We start from the raw sequence: 16,245 nt of genomic DNA on the forward strand, positions 1-16,245 counted from the left end.
TACTTGGTATTTGTCTAGAAAATTGTCCATTTCCTCCAGATTTTCCAGTTTTGTTTAATATAGGCTTTTGTAGTAGGATCTGATGATTTTTTTTAATTTCCTCAGACTCTGTTGTTATGTCTCCCTTTTCATTTCTGATTTTGTTAATTTGGACAAACTCTCTGTGCACGGTGGTTAGTCTGGCTAAGGGTTTATCTATATTGTTGACTTTCTCAAAGAACTAGCTTTTGATTCTGTTGATTCTTTGTATAGTCCTTTTTGTTTCTACTTGGTTGATTTCAGCTCTGAGTTTGATTATTTCCTGCCTTGTACTCCTCCTGGGTGCATTTGCTTCTTTTTGTTCTAGAGCTTTTAGGTGTGCTGTCAAGCTGCTGAAATATGCTCTCTCCTGTTTCTTTCTGCAGGTACTCAGAGCTATGAGTTTTCCTCTTAGCACAGCTTTCATTGTGTCCCATAAGTTTGAGCATGTTGTACCTTCATTTTCATTAAATTCTTAGAAGTCTTTAAATTCTTTCTTTATTTCTTCCTTGACCAAGTTATCATTGAGTAGAGCATTGTTCAACTTCCATGAATATTTGGGCTTTCTTTCCTTATTGTTGTTATTGAAGACCAATCTTAATCCGTGGTGGTCTGATAGGACACATGGGATTATTTCTATCTTTCTGTACCTGTTGAGGCCTGTTTTATGACCGATTATATGGTCAATTTTGGAGAAAGTACCATGAGGTGGTGAGAAGAATGTATATCCTTTTGCTTTAGGATAGAATGTTCTATAAATATCTGTTAAGTTCATTTGGTTCATGACTTCTCTTAGTTTGTCTACATCTCTGTTTAATTTCTGTTTCCATGATCTGTCCATTGATGAGAGTGGGGTGTTGAAATCTCCTACTATTATTGTGTGAGGTGCAATGTGTGTTTTGAGCGTTAGTAAGTTTTCTTTTATGGATGTAGGTGCTCTTGTATTTGGAGCATAGATATTGAGGATTGAGAGTTCATCTTGGTGAATTTTTTCTTTGATGGATATGAAGTGTCCTTCCTTATCTTTTTTGATGACTTTGGTGGAAAGTCGATTTTATTCGATATTAGAATGGCTACTCCAGCTTGCTTCTTTGGATTATTTGATTGGAAAGTGGTTTTCCAGTCTTTTACTCTGAGGTAGTGTCTGTCTGTCTCTGAGGTGTGTTTTCTGTAGGCAGCAAAATGCTGTGTCCTCTTCATATATCCAGTCTGTTAATCTGTGCCTTTTTATTGGGGAATTGAGTCCATTGATGTTGAGAGATATTAAGGAATAGTGATTGTTGGTTCCTGTTATTTTCGTATTTAGAGGTGGAATTATGTTTGTTTGCTTCTCTCCTTTTGGTTTTGTTGCAAGGATATTACTTTCTTGCTTTTTTTTAGGATGTTGTTTCCCTCCTTGTGTTGGGCTTTTCCATTTATTAACCTTCGTAGGGCTGGGTTCATAGAAAGATATTGTGTAAATTTGATTTTGTCATGGGATATCTTGGTTTCTTCCTCAATGCTGATTGGTAGTTTTGTTGGATATAGTAGCCTGGGCTGGCATTTGTGTTCTCTTAGGGTCTATATGACATCTGTCCAGGATCTTCTGGCTTTCATAGTCTCTGGTAAGAAGTCTGGTGTGATTCTGATAGGTCTGCCTTTATATGTTACTTGACCTTTTTCCCTTTCTGCCTTTTTTTTTTTTTTCCCCCGGAGCTGGGGACCGAACCCAGGGCCTTGTGCTTGCTAGGCAAGCGCTCTACCACTGAGGTAAACCCCCAACCCCTCCCTTTCTGCTTTTAATATTCTTTCTTTGTTTTGTGCATTTGGTGTTTTGACTATTATGTGAGGGGAGGAGTTTCTTTTCTGGTCAATCTATTTGGAGTTCTGTAGGCTTCTTGTATGTTTATGGGCATCTCTCTCTTTAGGTTAGGGGAGTTTTCTTCCATGTTTTTGTTGAAGATATTTACTGGCCCTTTACGTTGGGAATCTTCACTCTCTTCTATACCTATTATCCTTAGGTTTGGTCTTCTCATTGAGTCCTGGATTTCCTGGATGTTTTGGTTAGGAGCTTTTTCTGTTTTACATTATCTTTGACAGTTGTGTCGATGATTTCTATGGAATCTTCTGCTCCTGAGATTCTCTCTTCTATCTCTTGTATCCTGTTGGTGATGCTTGTATCTATGACTCCCGATCTCTTCCCTAGGTTTTCTATCTCCAGGATTGTCTCCCTTTGTGCTTTCTTTATTGTTTCTATTTCCATTTTTAACTCCTAGATGGTTTTGTTCATTTCCTTCTCGTGTTTGTTTGTGTTTTCCTGTAATTCTTTAAGGGATTTTTGTGTTTCCACTTTAAGGGCTTCTATTTGTTTACTTGTGTTGTCCTGCATTTCCTTAAGGGAGTTATTTATGACCTTCTTTTTTTTTTTTTTTTCTTTTCTTTTTTTTGGAGCTGGGGACCGAACCCAGGGCCTTGCGCTTGCTAGGCAAGCGCTCTACCACTGACCTAAATCTCCAACCCCTTATGACCTTCTTAAAGTCCTCCACCATCATGATAAAATGTGATTTTAAATCTAAGTCTTGCTTTTCCGGTGTATTTGGATATCCCATGTTGGCTTTGGTGGGAGAACTGGGCTCTGATGATGCCAAGTAGTCTTGGTTACTGTTGCTTGGGTTCCTGTGCTTGCCTCTCATCATCAGGTTGTCTCTGGTGTTAGCTTGTCTTGCTGTTTCTGATGGTGGTTTGATCCTCCTGTGGGCTTGTGTCAGCACTCCTGTAGACCTGTTTTTCTGTTTTCTTTCTGTCACTTATGGGAACAGAGTGTTCTACTCTCAGGCGTGTAGTTGCTCCTGGTGGCTGGCTTTCAGCTCTCTGAGAGGGTAGCAGCTGGAAGGGTCCTCCCCTGCTGCTCCTAGGTCCCTGTGCTCAGGGGGCACAAATGGCCCTAGGAGTTTTCCTCTTGAGTTGGGAATGTGGGCAGAGAGTAGTCTCCTCTGATTTTTCAGAAGTGTAGGCACTTCTGAGGGTCTAGCTCTCCCCACCACGGGATTTTGGGTGCAGGGAGCTGTTTGAAAGGTTCAATTCAGATCTGAGTGCAGACCTGGACCGGGGGGCTCCTGCAGCTGACTGCTCCTATATTCCTGTGTCCAGAGGCACTATGCAGTTTCCTCTTGGGCCAGGGATGTGGACAAAGGTGGGCAGAAGTGGCAGTCTGTCCTGCCCTGTGTCTCAGGATTGCCCACACTTCTGGGTGTTCAGCTCTCTCTCCCTGTTTTTTTCTCATTCTTTATTGACTTTTCTTTCTAAAAGATTTATTTATTTATTTATTGATTATACATGACCACACTGTCGCTCTCTTCAGACGCTCCAGAAGAGGGAATCAGATCCCATTTCAGATGGTTGTGAGCCTCCATATGGTTTCTTGGAATTGAACTCAGGACCTTTGGAAGAGCACTCGGTGCTCTTAAACCATGAGCCATCTCTCCAGCCCTTTAAAAAAAAATATGTAGCCCAGGCTGGGCTCGAACTCTTAATCCTTCTGCCTCTGCCTCCTTCAGCAAATCCTACCAGCATGCGCCACCACAACCAGCTTTTCTCATTCTTTTTAGCAACATTGTCCCCTTTCCTTTGGAAACCTAAACTATCCATCCCTATTTCCCAACCCTCATTTTCACCTGTCTCATACTGGCCTTGAACCCTCACCTGGAAGGCAGGAAGTGAGGATGGAGGAGCCTCAGTCTTGGAGTGGCAGCTACAGATGTGCTTCTAGAATTGTCTGAAGTCATTTCCTTGTCCTTAAGATTAGAGGAGACAGAGTCCTACAGCAATGTCTGTGGTTTCAATATAGATACAACACGTTGTGTCCCTTCCTTTCATACTTAGTGTTAGCTAATAAATCCTTCTTTCCTCTAATTTAGATGGGTTTCTGTTGTCATTTAAAAAGTAAAAAAAGGGGGGCTGGGGATTTAGCTCAGTGGTAGAGCGCTTACCTAGGAAGCGTAAGGCCCTGGGTTCGGTCCCCAGCTCCGAAAAAAAGAACTAAAAAAAAAAAAAAAAAAAAAAAAAAAGTAAAAAAAGGGCTGGAGAAATGGCTCAGTGGTTAAGAGCTCCGACTGTTCTTCCAGAGGTCATGAGTTCAATTCCCAGCAACCACATGGTGGCTCAAAAAACCATCTATAATGAGATCTGGTGTGTCTGAAGACAGCTACAGTGTACTTACATATAATAAATAAATAAATAAATAAATAAATAAATAAATAAATAAATCTTTAAAAAATAAAAAAAAGTTTAATTTTGGGGAAACCAATAAAGTTATTGGTTTTCCAAAGCGTGCATGTGTAAATATGTAAACTATGCAGAGAAAGATCATGTCCACACACATACAGCTATGGAGTCTGGTGAATCCAAAATCTGAAGGATGGGCAATTGAGAGGCTCAGGGTTCTGAAGCCTTGCTGCTCCCAAGGTCTTGCTTAGGAAGATGGGTCTTTTGTTCTAGTGGGACCTTCAACTGATCGGATGAAGTCTATGCCCAGCTGCCTGCTCTAAGTCCACTGAACAAAATGTTCATATCATCCAAAACCTCCTTCCAGAATCATCTAGGATATTTGACTAAATATCTCTTTACAGTGGCCAAGCTAGGTTGATGCATACAATTAACCATTTCAAGTCCACCCCTTGTCCACTCAGGACCATTATGAATCTCACTAAACCATAACCTCTAAATAGGGTCATAGCAGAGTCATACTTCCACCTAACTTGGTATGCACAGGTGAAACCCAGGCCCAGAAGAGGATGCCAAATCCTTCCTTAATAATATGTAGCTCGACAGTGGTAGAGCGCTTACCTAGGAAGCACAAGGCCCTGGGTTCGGTCCCCAGCTCCGAAAAAAAGAACCCCCCCCAAAAAAATAATATGTAGCTCGAGAGCTATATTGTAAAGTTAACAAAAATTTATACTAATGTACCTTATGATACCTGTAGGAGATATGAGGGAAGAAAACTTCTCTGCATATAAATACATGTGTATACACATATACACACATTTATATATACACCTATCTACACACACACACACATACACACACACATACACACACACATATACTTGCATTACGCACACACGAATATACACATAAGGAAGAAACAGGACAGTTAGGTTATCTGTAACTGGTCACATGCTTGTGGCTGATATTTAATCTCACTACACAGGTTATACGTCCTTTGCCTTCAGCAAAGAACTCAGCTAGGCGTGGTCCTGACCTAGTGAGGAAACCCCAACTTTCTTCCTTGAAGGCATGCCCCACTGTGGGTCCTGCCTGGATTGCGTTGTTGTAATCTCCCCGTTGACATCAATCATAGGACATGGAGATGAGAGTATGTCCTCCTTCTGGGTGCCTTCCTTTTCAGTTTTGTGCCACAGTAGTCCAACTCCTACGTGGTAGGATCTTTCCCTCTACCTGACACCATAACTCCCTTCTTTGCCTCTCCTGCCTACTGCTTTAGAGGCATTCGGAGCCCAGAGCAGCAGGGTGGCAGTCACCTCTGGGTCAGTACAGTCACTGCTGTACTGTGGACACAGATTTGCCTTTCTAAGACCTCTAGACTAACAAAGCATAAGGAAGCAAAACTTTTCTTGTGAGTCACTAAGGAGAGCAGTGACTAATCACCTCCAAATGGAGAACATTTTCTGGACATTTAAGCCTTGGCTAAGGTAGAAGGTGTCACATATGAGGGACAGACAGTTTTCAAGGCCCCTTGCTTTCACATAGCAAGGAACTCTCTTCTGGTGCTGTAACTAAGTCTTCAAAGGTGACTTCACTCTTCTGTCAAGCCAGCTGCTTCAGGTGGGAGCATGGCTCAGTGAAGTCAACGAGCCAGGCCCACTGTTGCCCTTCAGCTGTGACGTGAGTTTCCTGAACAAAGTGCTGCTGGGTGTGTAATCTGGGGTTGTAAATTGTCACATGTTGTATTTGGGGAAGGCAAATGCTCATCTGGAGTATTGACTCCGGTAATAAGACACGATGATGTCTGTGATGAAAGTGCCTGTAGTATTTATTTGTAATTCTACCTAGCCGGCAAAAAGTGTTTTGTTTACAACCCATAAGCCTCGATTGGGCAAACTTGGAGCCATTGTAATTTATCCCCTAGCTATGAAGCTCCTTCTTGCTGTTTTTCCTGGCTCACGGTCCATCTCTCTTGGCAGCTTCCTCCATCTCTGCCTCCTTTCTTCTTCCCCTCTCTCTACCTGCAACCCCCTCGCCACTCTCAAGTTCCGACTTTCTCCCTCCACTGCCCCATCACTGGCTCTAGCCTTTTATTGACCAGTTAAATTAGGGAGCAAGGTTTCCAGAGCATAGCTTGGTGTACAAGAGGATCTGCTTATGGGGCAACCAGATCCTGAGAGCCAGTATTTAGCATCAGAATACAAGCAGTATCAGACCACCCCACTGCAAGAACTGGTGCCTCTAAAGGACACCCAGAGAGTCTGCAGCTAGGTCAGCCACAAAGGGCAGTGGTCTGTGTTTCTGAGGCCATAGTAGTTCCTGTTCATGCTACCACATTCATTTTGCACATGAGCCCATCTGGCATTGACGGAGTGTTTGGGAACTAGGCTGCCTCCTGTCTACAGAGTATGTCATCTTCCCTCACTTTATGAGAGTTGTCCCAGGCTAAGACTACAGGATCCACCACATGGGGCACGTCTTTACATTTTGTGGCCCATCTCCAAGGTCTGTCCAAGTTCTTTGTCTCCAGATTTCCTTGCCCCAAATTTCCAATCCTTTTTCTTCCATGACCACAGACATCTAGCCAAACCATTGACTGTAGCCCATGAAAGGCCCCAAGTACTGCTTCCTGGGAGAATTTCTCTTGACCACTGTTCTTCCGGGGCACATCAGGAAGGGTTTGTCTTGCTGGGTTATCTTCTTGGGGGTGGGGTTTGCTTGTTAGAAGGAACCAAGTGTAAGCCAGTCTTCTTCATTTGCTCAGTCTACTTCCCCTATGGTAGGTTCAGGCTGAGTGAGAGAAGGTGGTGCAGTTCTACTGGGGACGACATAAGTGTACAGCCTACTTCTTCATGTGACTTTGTGCTGATGGGGCTGCTTGAGTCTGATTTCATGGGACAACGAAGTGCTGTCATACTTGCCAGACATCACAGCTCAGTGAGCCAGGGGACACCTGGTTCATGTTCGGGAAAGAATTGTGTGCTTAGGGGCCTGTGAGTGATCCCAGTAGGAGGTGAAAAGATATTTCTCAAGAGCAGAGTTATGGGTTGAAGGCTCAGTGGCTAAGTACTCTAGCTTCGATTCCTTGAACCTGCTTGGTGGCTCCCAACTATCTTAGTTCCGGCTTCTGGGGATTCAATGCCATCCCTAAGCATAGACATACATGTAGGCAGCTTGCTTTTTGGTTATGGTATTTTGTTGGAGCAATAGAAACCCTAATTAAAACAGAGACCCTCCTTTCTTTTTTTTTTTTTTTTAAAGATTTGTTTTTATGTAAGTACACTGTTCGCTGTCTTTGTCTTAAGACACACTGGGAGAGGGTGTCAGACTCCATTACAGATGGTTGTGAGCCACCATGTGGTTGCTGTGATTTGAACTCAGGACCTCTGGAAGGGTAGTCGGTGTTCTTAACCACTGAGCCATCTCTCCAGCCCGAGACCCTCCTTTCGTAAATGTGTTCAGTGTTACTGGTTAGGAGAAAAAAAACCTTTCCTGTGTTCTCAGATGTTCAAATTAGACTCAGATGGCCTTTTTCCTTCACACACCATTTATTTTCTCCTCTGGGTTTATTTTTACAGGCCCAGAGAAGGCAGAGCTCTACATAGAGGAGGGGCAGTGTCTCAGCTGGCACATGGTTACAAAGCATTCTTTGTGTGGTGGTTTAGTGAGCTTGTTCAAGGCTGGGCTGGAGAACATTGGCCTTTAAAGTTGCCTTTCAGCTAGTGCTGAGGACCTACCCAGACAGCAGCAGAAGGGAGAGGGATAAGAACAGTGAGTAGGTAGACAAAGCTGAACGGATTACTGTAGCTCAAACACTTCGCTGGTACTGTTGCCATTTTCTTTGTGGCATCAACAGGTTTGCTGCCTGCAAACAAGGGATGCCAGGCACCAGAACCACACCTGGACTCTTGTGCAGTATCCTTCAAGTCATCTCCCAGTGGAGGGTCTTTAGACTAAGATGTCCTCTATCCTGGGGTCCATTCTTGAACTAAGAAATGAGCTGCAGCTTAACGAACAGTCCACTCTGTTAGCTCTGCCAAGGTATTCTAGGGCTGTGCTTAATGGCTTGGAATAACGAAGAGTTTTTAGATGAGAAATACTTGATTGCATTTTGAGGTAGGTGATGAAAAACTGAGAAGACTTTGCTTCCTCGCACCTACAACCAGCTGGCAACAATTCTGGGAGTATGGCTTTTAACACTCTTTCCAGCCACCAGAACAGTTTTGATTTGCTGCCTCTACGACTAGGCAGGTGATGGCTATTAAAAAAACAAAAACAAAAAAACCTCACTCCATCAAAAGGAACTTATAGTTTAGTGGGGAGAGGAAAAAATAACGTCAATACAGAAGCCTATTATTGTATGAGACAGATCAAAGAATATGTTAAAACCGTCTTGGGGAGATCCAAAGTAGCAGGGTTGTGGGACTCTGCAGAATAACCCAGGCGTGCAGCCTTGAATGCTGAAAGGGTAGGAAAGAGGGTTCTGGCTGAGAATGCTCAACAGCGGTAAGCACACCAGCTTCCTTTAGGGCTATCAAGAGAGGGCTGATAACCAGCTACATTTGCTCCAAGGTACTATTTCCTAAAGGAAACGCTCCGCCAACTTCTCCGGAACACATCTCTTTTCTTAATGGAGAGTTCATTCAAGGAACGAGCGATGGCGGGTAGAACGCAGGCGCAGTGCTGGGACCACTGACTAGTGGTACTCTAGGCAAACAGTGAGGAAGGCAGGGAGTGGGGCGCCGAGCACCTTGCCTACAGCTCAGGTCGCCACCGGAATGGCTGCCAGAGGGCGGCCTGCAGACTCGCGCACCTCAGCGCCACCAGCGCAGTTCCGGCCACCGTGGTTCTGTACGATGACGCGTCTGTTCCAGGCTCTCCTTTCTGCTTCCCAGGCTTTCTCTCTGTCTCCCTCCTTTCCCTTCCCTTTCAGAGGAAAGACACAAACTGTTGTGTAAACATTCCCTTCCTTCCCTCCCGGGCACGGCTCGCCCTCAGCCGGCGGCTCCAGGAACCTGAAGCGGATGCTAGTCCAGACCCTGCCACGTCGTCGCTGCCCGCAGCTCTGCGTCTGCGCGTGGCAGGGGCTAGACCTGCGCGTGAGCGGCTCGGGCGCGGCCCAATGGGAGAGCCGCGGCGGCGCGCGTGGCCGGGGGGGCGGGGCGGCAGTTGAGAGAGGAGCAGCGAGTCCGGCAGTCTAGTCTGAGCTGTCGCATCCCGGAGTCCATCTCATTGCCGCCACCCGGCCCGAGCTCATCCTCGCTTCCGAAGCTCTCGCGCGCCCGACAGCTCGTCCCTCGCCAGTGACCAACATCATGTGTGGTAAGGGCAGCGATGGGGGTGTGCGGTGGCCGCAGGGCCCGCGCAGTGAAGCCAGAGGTGGACGGCGCGTGTCAGTCGCTCGGCCTTGGGGCGGGGGTCCTGAAGAGAGACGTGGCCTGTGGGACATGCATCCTGAGGAGATTGAGGGCCCTGACGGGAGCCGGGATGTGGAGTAGAAGGGTCTCTGGGGAGAAAGACTGTCTGTAGGGTAGGGACTCGGAGATGGGGATTCCTAGATTGAGGGGGCGGCCGGAGCTAGTGTGCTTGAGAGGAGGTGCCCTGCAGAGGAGATTGTGGGGGTCTCAGGAGTCAGAGGCTACTTAAAGGGGTTGGAGGGTTGGGGGTGGGTGGGTCAGGGAGGGTATCAGAGCGCTCAAGGGGCACCTTTGCATAGAGCTCAGAGGATAGATAAATGCCTACATTAGAAGAGGTGTGGGGCTCAAAGTGCGGACCAAGGAGGTGTGGAGGGATGCCTAGGGAAGGTCCACCAGGTGAGTGAGGCAACCTATGAACATACTGTGTGGTACTGGGGGTTAAATTCATAAAGGCAGCTTGCTGAGTGAGTGTGTCCCTTAGCCACACCCCCAGTCTTTCTTATCTATCTCCCCCTCTCCCCACTTTTATTGTGTGTCTTTGTAACCGGCTTCCACTTGGTAGCCCAGGTTGACCTGTTACATTGCCCTGTCTCCGCCTCCCAAGTGTTAAGATTCTAAATATGAATGACCACTCCTGGCTTGAATTTACTTATCTTGCAGTCTTAAAAATACTTAATTCTAGTCACTTTATTTTAGGCAGGCCTAGGAGAACTCAAGCCAATGCTCTGACAGTGATACCACTCATAACTTCCTGCCACTCTTTTTTTTTTTTTTTAAGATTTATTTATTATTTATAAGTACACTGTAGCTGTCTTCAGGCACACCAGAAGAGGGCATCAGACCCCATTACAAGTGGTTGTGAGCCACCATGTGGTTGCTGGGATTTGAACTCAGGACCTCTGGAAGAGCAATCAGTGCTCTTAACCTCTGAGCCATCTCTCCAACCCCACTTCCTGCCACTCTTAAGTCTCTCAACAGGAACCATTACTAAATCAGTTACTTGGTGAAGTGGGCTCAGAGCTGATCTTGTTAGAAGAGACAGCAGCAGTCCTGGCTAGAGATCACACATCATGCATATGTACCCGTTTAACATATCTTTATCACAACCATTAAAAAGTAGGCTCTTTTATTCCATATTTTAAGGATTATTAGTCAACTGGGCGGTGATGCATGCCTTTAATTCTAGCACTTAGGAGGCAGAGGCACAAGGAGCTCAGTAGTTTTTTTTTTTTTTTTGTCAAACCTGGTTCCAGCACAGCCGGAGTAGTTACACAGAGAAACTCTGTCTCAACCCCCCCACCCCCCGCCACCCCCCAAAAAACTATCTAAAAGTGTTACTAATAGATACCGTGAGATTTATATGGGATATTGCTAATAATACTCTAAAATGGGAATGAGCCATTAGCAGTCTTACCTTTCCTTTTAGAATTTGACAGTGACCACTAGAGCATTTTTTAGAGATAGTGTCTCATGTTGTTCCTCAAGGTAGCCTAGATTACAGTTCTCAGTTCTCCTTCAGCCTAATGAGTGCTAAGATTCTAGGCATGAGCCACCATGTCTGGTTCCCAAGAAAGAACACTTTTTAAAGAGAGGTATTGTAAGACTTGAAGCTGTGTGAGAAACATTCTTTGTAGTGTTTTACTTGTAAGAATGCAGCAAGAGGTAGGTTGTCCCCAGTGCGTGTTTTTCCCGGGTTCAATCGTTTTGCCTTCGGAAAAAGAAGAGCAGGTTTAAACTTAGAGATTCTAGATTCTAAACATCAAAATAGAAACACTTGTGTTGGAGTTATGGGATTAGAGTTGACTTCATAATCAATTATACTTTTACTATTTAGTAGACTGGTTTTGCAAAACATACATACATTTCAAGTTTCAAGTTGTAAGTAGTGAATTATCAAGCTGGTTAATTACTAGTGTGCTGTATTGGGTAGTTAACTGTTTTTTCTTTTACTCGTGAGACTGACTCTCACTCTTCCTGGGTTGGCTTTGAACTCACCTTGTAGCTGGGAATAACCTTGTGATCCTTCCAAGTGCTGTCACCACACCTAGCTAGTTAAACTGTGTTGGCGTGATGAGTTGTATAATTAGTCAAGTACCTGACATTCTGGTTGCAGGTTATTTCCTCATTTTGTTCCAGGAAGAAAAGTAGTTGTATACTATAAAACAAAAAAGAAAGAAGTCGGATATAGTTCCGGAAGGCTCAGATAAGGAGGGAGGAACTGTTAGTCATAGTGGTTTAATGCAAGATAGGATTAAACTGAGTTTCCCTGATTATGACGGATAGGCAAATAAAAATGTTAGCACACAGAATTTGAGGCATTTCTGTTTTTGTTTTTTGAGACAGGGTTTCTCTGTGTAGTCCTGGCTGTCCTAGAACCCAGTAACACTTTATATTATTATATATTTCCCAGAGAATTAGATGTCTATTTTTGATTGTTTTTTTTAAACTAGTGATTCTTGCCTTTTTTAAAATTATTTTTTTGTTTTTTGAGACACTTTCCTGGAGGTTATTGAGGGATGCTGAGACTGGCTGCTAGGTTGATTCATAAAAGCGCTGTTTAAGCTCTTTAGAGCTTAAAGAATCTGAGGCTGTAAAGAATCTGAGGGGAATTAACTGTTTCATACACATTTCCTGAGAGAAAGTTAGAGAAAGGTTAATAGGTGTGAGGGTTAATAGAAATGAGCAAGAGAAGATGGGAAGGGTTTGTAATAATAGTCTGTGATAATCTGCTCCCAGAGACCCAATATTAGCAAGACTAAAGGTTCTAGAAACCTTTAAACCTAGTAACTTTGTTTGATTCATTTTTTTCAGCTTTTAATTAGGAGACCTTTTACCTTTTCTAGCATTGAGCAAAACTTAGTGTTGTTTCCTGTGGCATGGGAATTTCCAACTATTTCTCGGGTACCTAGAAAGTGTCAGAAGGTATTCTAAAGTGGTTGACGGCACTCTTTGTCCTTTGGAGAGATGACTCAAGTGAGTTGCCTTCAAGGGATTTTTCTCTGGTCAGAGGAAACAAAATGAATGTAGCTACAATGGCTGCAGGTGCTGTCACAGTCCTATCAGTGGCAATTTGAAATTCCTCAGACACAGGAGAGCTTTGTGCTACTCTCTGTTAGACCTGGGATGTTCCAATAATGGGAGGATTCTTACCTTGAGATACAGAGACTAGTAACAAGGGAGGCAGTCCATGGGTAGTGTTGGTCACCTTCAGTGAATGTACATAGAAGTAGATTTGAGATTTGAGAACTTTTTTTTTTTTGAGATAATGCTTTTAAAAATGCTTGCCTGGTACCCCAGAGGTCAGAAGAGAGTGTTGGATTTCCTAGACCTGAAGTTAAGGATGGTTGTGAACCACCATGTAGATGTTGGGAATAGAATCAAGGTCCTCTGCAAGAGGACAAGTGCTCTTTACCTCTGATCCCTCTCTCCAGTCCCTCAGTACATTATTTTTTAAAAAGAGATCTTATATGTAGAATGTGGCTGCATAATTATAATATTGAGTGTAATTTATGGTAAGGTTGTATATAAGTTTTAAATGTAGCATTGTCATTACAAAGAAACAAATCTCAGGAGAGATGTGGTCATATAAGTATGATGTGACTATTACATATTATGATGTGGCATAGAATGGCTCAGGCAGTTAACAAAAACGAATCAATAATTTGGGGCAGAAAGTCTGCTCATAACTACTCCTCAGTACTGCAGCAATTGCAAAGGAGGCTTTTTAAGCTCTTGTAGTCACTTTAAGCAGGACTGCATATTGGGAAGTTTAAATTATGAGCTGAAGCAGTGACTTCTTTCTAGGAGGCAACCATGTGAGGATGAATGTCTCTGTGGCCTGGCCCTGCCTGCCTGAGTAGGTGTTTGCTTGTCATCTCTTCTTGGCCACTCTTGAGATAGCAGATGATATCATAATCCTAACTGGTGGATTCTTTTCTTTCGCTCTTTCTTTCCTTTTCCATTCTTCTTCTTTTTCTTTTCTCCTTTTTTTTTCAAGACAGGGTTTCTTTGTGTAGCCCTGGCTGTCCTGGAATTCAGTCTGTAGAACAGGCTGCCCTCAAAGTCAAGAGATCCACCTGCCTCTACCTCCCAAATGTTGGGATTAAAGGTATATGCCACCACTGCCTGGTTAACTGGGGGTTTTCTTGGGTCAGTAGTTCCAAAGGACAGTTTACCAAACATGATGATAATGATTATTGACTATAATAGTACTTCCTTTATTGAGTGAAAAGTTTTTTAGTTCATTGAACTCACCATTGTCATGGAAACACAAGGAAAGGAGCTATGCGTAATCATACTTTAGATCAGTGTGTCAAATCAGTGGGGTCTGTCAGCCCTGGACACTGTTCTGGAGACACTTCAGAAGGTTATGTACTGGTTTATTAGCCAGGGTTCTTGAGAGTCATAGAATTTATGGACTGTCTGTATATATTAAGGGAATTTATTGGAATGACTGACTTACGGTCTGCAGTCCCAATTAACCCAACAATGGGCAACTGTGAGTGGGAAGTCCAAGAATCTAGTGGTTGCTTAGTCCCATGAGGCTGGGTGTTGGTTTTCTGTATAAGCTGGAATTCTGAAAAAGTAGGTTCCAACACATGTGTTGGCAAGTAAGTGCAAGCAGGAAGAAGAAAGATCCTTTCCTTTTTCCATTGTCCTTATGTAGGCTTCCAGCAGGAGGTATGGCCCAGATTAAAGGTGTGCACACAGTGCCTGGACCTAAGCTTTTCTTTAAGCTCTGTCCCTGTCAGGCCTTGAACTCGGAGATCTGCTTCCCTCTGTCTCCTGGGATTAAAGACATGTACCACCTTGCCCGGGCCTAAGCTTTTCATGGCCACTATGCTTCAAGATCTGGGTCAAAAGTATATGTCTTCTAGCCTCAAGATCTGGATCACAGGTGTGCCTTCCATTTCTGGATCATAGTTCATTCCAGATACAGTGAAGTTGACAACCAGGAATAGCCATCACAACTGGGTGATTTGATTTCTTTACTGAAAACCTGGCATCACCAGCAGAAGCCTTAAGAATGAGCTTTCTTGATCCATTGTTGCCTTTAGCTCTAACCTGAGTGGAGCTTTTTACTTACCCTCCCCAAATGCAAGGAATGGAGGGTCAGATTAGTTACGTTATGGGAACAATTAAACACAACTCCAGAGGGGATGCAGTGAGAGGGACATTGGCCCATGCTTGTCTTGGGGAAATGGTATGATGAGGGGAGAGCACTCTGGATAAGAGATTTAAGAGAAACAACAATGTGATGTGAAAGGTGGGCCTTTATTAGATTTTAGAATAAACCAGTCGGCTGTAAAGGACTTTTTTTATACTAGGGTGAATTTTAACATGAACAGCACATTAGATGGTAATGGAGCATCTTAGGTGTGATCTGAGTTTGTAGAAGAATAGTCCTGATTTAAAAAAACATTTAACGTTTATTTTATATGTATGGGTGGGTGATCTACCTTCGTGTATGTCTGTGCAGCCAGCATCCATGAAGACCAAAAGAGGGCTTTGGATCCCCTAGGGCTGTACTGCCATGTGGGTGCTGGGACTGCATAGTGAAACCCTGTTTCAAAACGGGCCAATGGGGTGGCTCAAGTAAAAGTACCCATCCCCAAGAGTAGTCCATTGATTCCACATAGACACAGGGGCATGTGCACACCTGCACTCATATCACATCTCCAGCTAAAAAGAAAACTTTTCTACTAGTGACAACAATTCCAGCGATTCCAGTCGTGGGTGTTTGAGATGCCAGAGAGAGTTTCACCCCCAACCCCACCCCCCGTGTATTGCAACACTTTCCAATACAAAATACAAATTGTGCCTTTCATTGGATGAATGGATAAGGAAAGTGTGTGTTTGTACAAAGGAATACAATCAGTTTAAAACAGTGAAGCCTTGTCATTTGCAGAAATACAGGTAAAGAACTTTAGGACATTGTGGAGCGAGGTCAACCAGACTCAGCATGGCAAAGATACTTTCTAACTTATATGTGACAGTCAGCATCATTTCCCTGGAAGTGTGGAATAGGGAAGGGGGCTGCGGAAAGAGAGACTTTAGGGATGCAGAAGGTGCTAAGATCTACCAGGAGCCACACCCTAAAGACAACTGATTGTCAGCAGCCACCAGTCGTCCGCATTTCTTCAGTTAAGGGTGAGGGTAGAACTCCTTTCTACTCCATGTTACAACAGGCAACCACAGTTACTGTGAGTTCGTGAGTGCAGAGGTCCTGTGTAGTAACAATTCTGGAATTTTGTTTCCTTAAAATATGGAACAATTAGAATGTGCCTCTGTTTTAGTTCCAGGTGTGGCTGCTTCGGACTGGCTGCAGCAGCTGGCCATGATTTGCCTCAAGCTCTAGCCAAGGCGTGGTTCTGTCAGCTGCCGATCGATAGTTTCTGTGATTGTGTGACACTGGAATTCTGGGAACTTTTCAGAGGGTATATAGTGGTTGATTTAGGGAGGTTGGTTGTGATAGCTGTGGTTAAAGAAAAAGCAAAAGGAAAGAAATCAGCTCAGGGATTTTCCTAATTCCTCTCTCTCCTCTATCTTGTGTCTCCTATCCAGTGTTAGGAGGTAAAACGGGGAGCAGGGGGAGGTAAAGGGGGAG

At 44.0% G+C, this 16,245-nt stretch overlaps 1 protein-coding gene across 2 annotated transcripts in view; it reads left to right on the top strand.

The window, feature by feature from the left end:
* The first annotated feature begins 9,388 nt into the window (after window positions 1–9,388).
* Window positions 9,389–16,245, top strand: part of Gfpt1 (glutamine fructose-6-phosphate transaminase 1) — a 49,755-nt gene continuing 42,898 nt past the window's right edge. Inside the window, exon 1 of one of the 2 annotated variants that reach the window (XM_087656720.1) lies at window positions 9,389–9,543. In XM_087656720.1, coding sequence (XP_087512846.1) covers window positions 9,537–9,543 — 7 coding nt within the window. In that variant the 5' untranslated portion in view covers window positions 9,389–9,536. 2 annotated transcript variants of the gene reach the window in all.

Source organism: Rattus norvegicus, chromosome 4 (genome assembly GCF_021556685.1).
Source record: "Rattus norvegicus strain SHRSP/BbbUtx chromosome 4, alternate assembly SHRSP_T2T, whole genome shotgun sequence".
NCBI classification, from domain to species: Eukaryota; Metazoa; Chordata; class Mammalia; order Rodentia; family Muridae; genus Rattus; species Rattus norvegicus.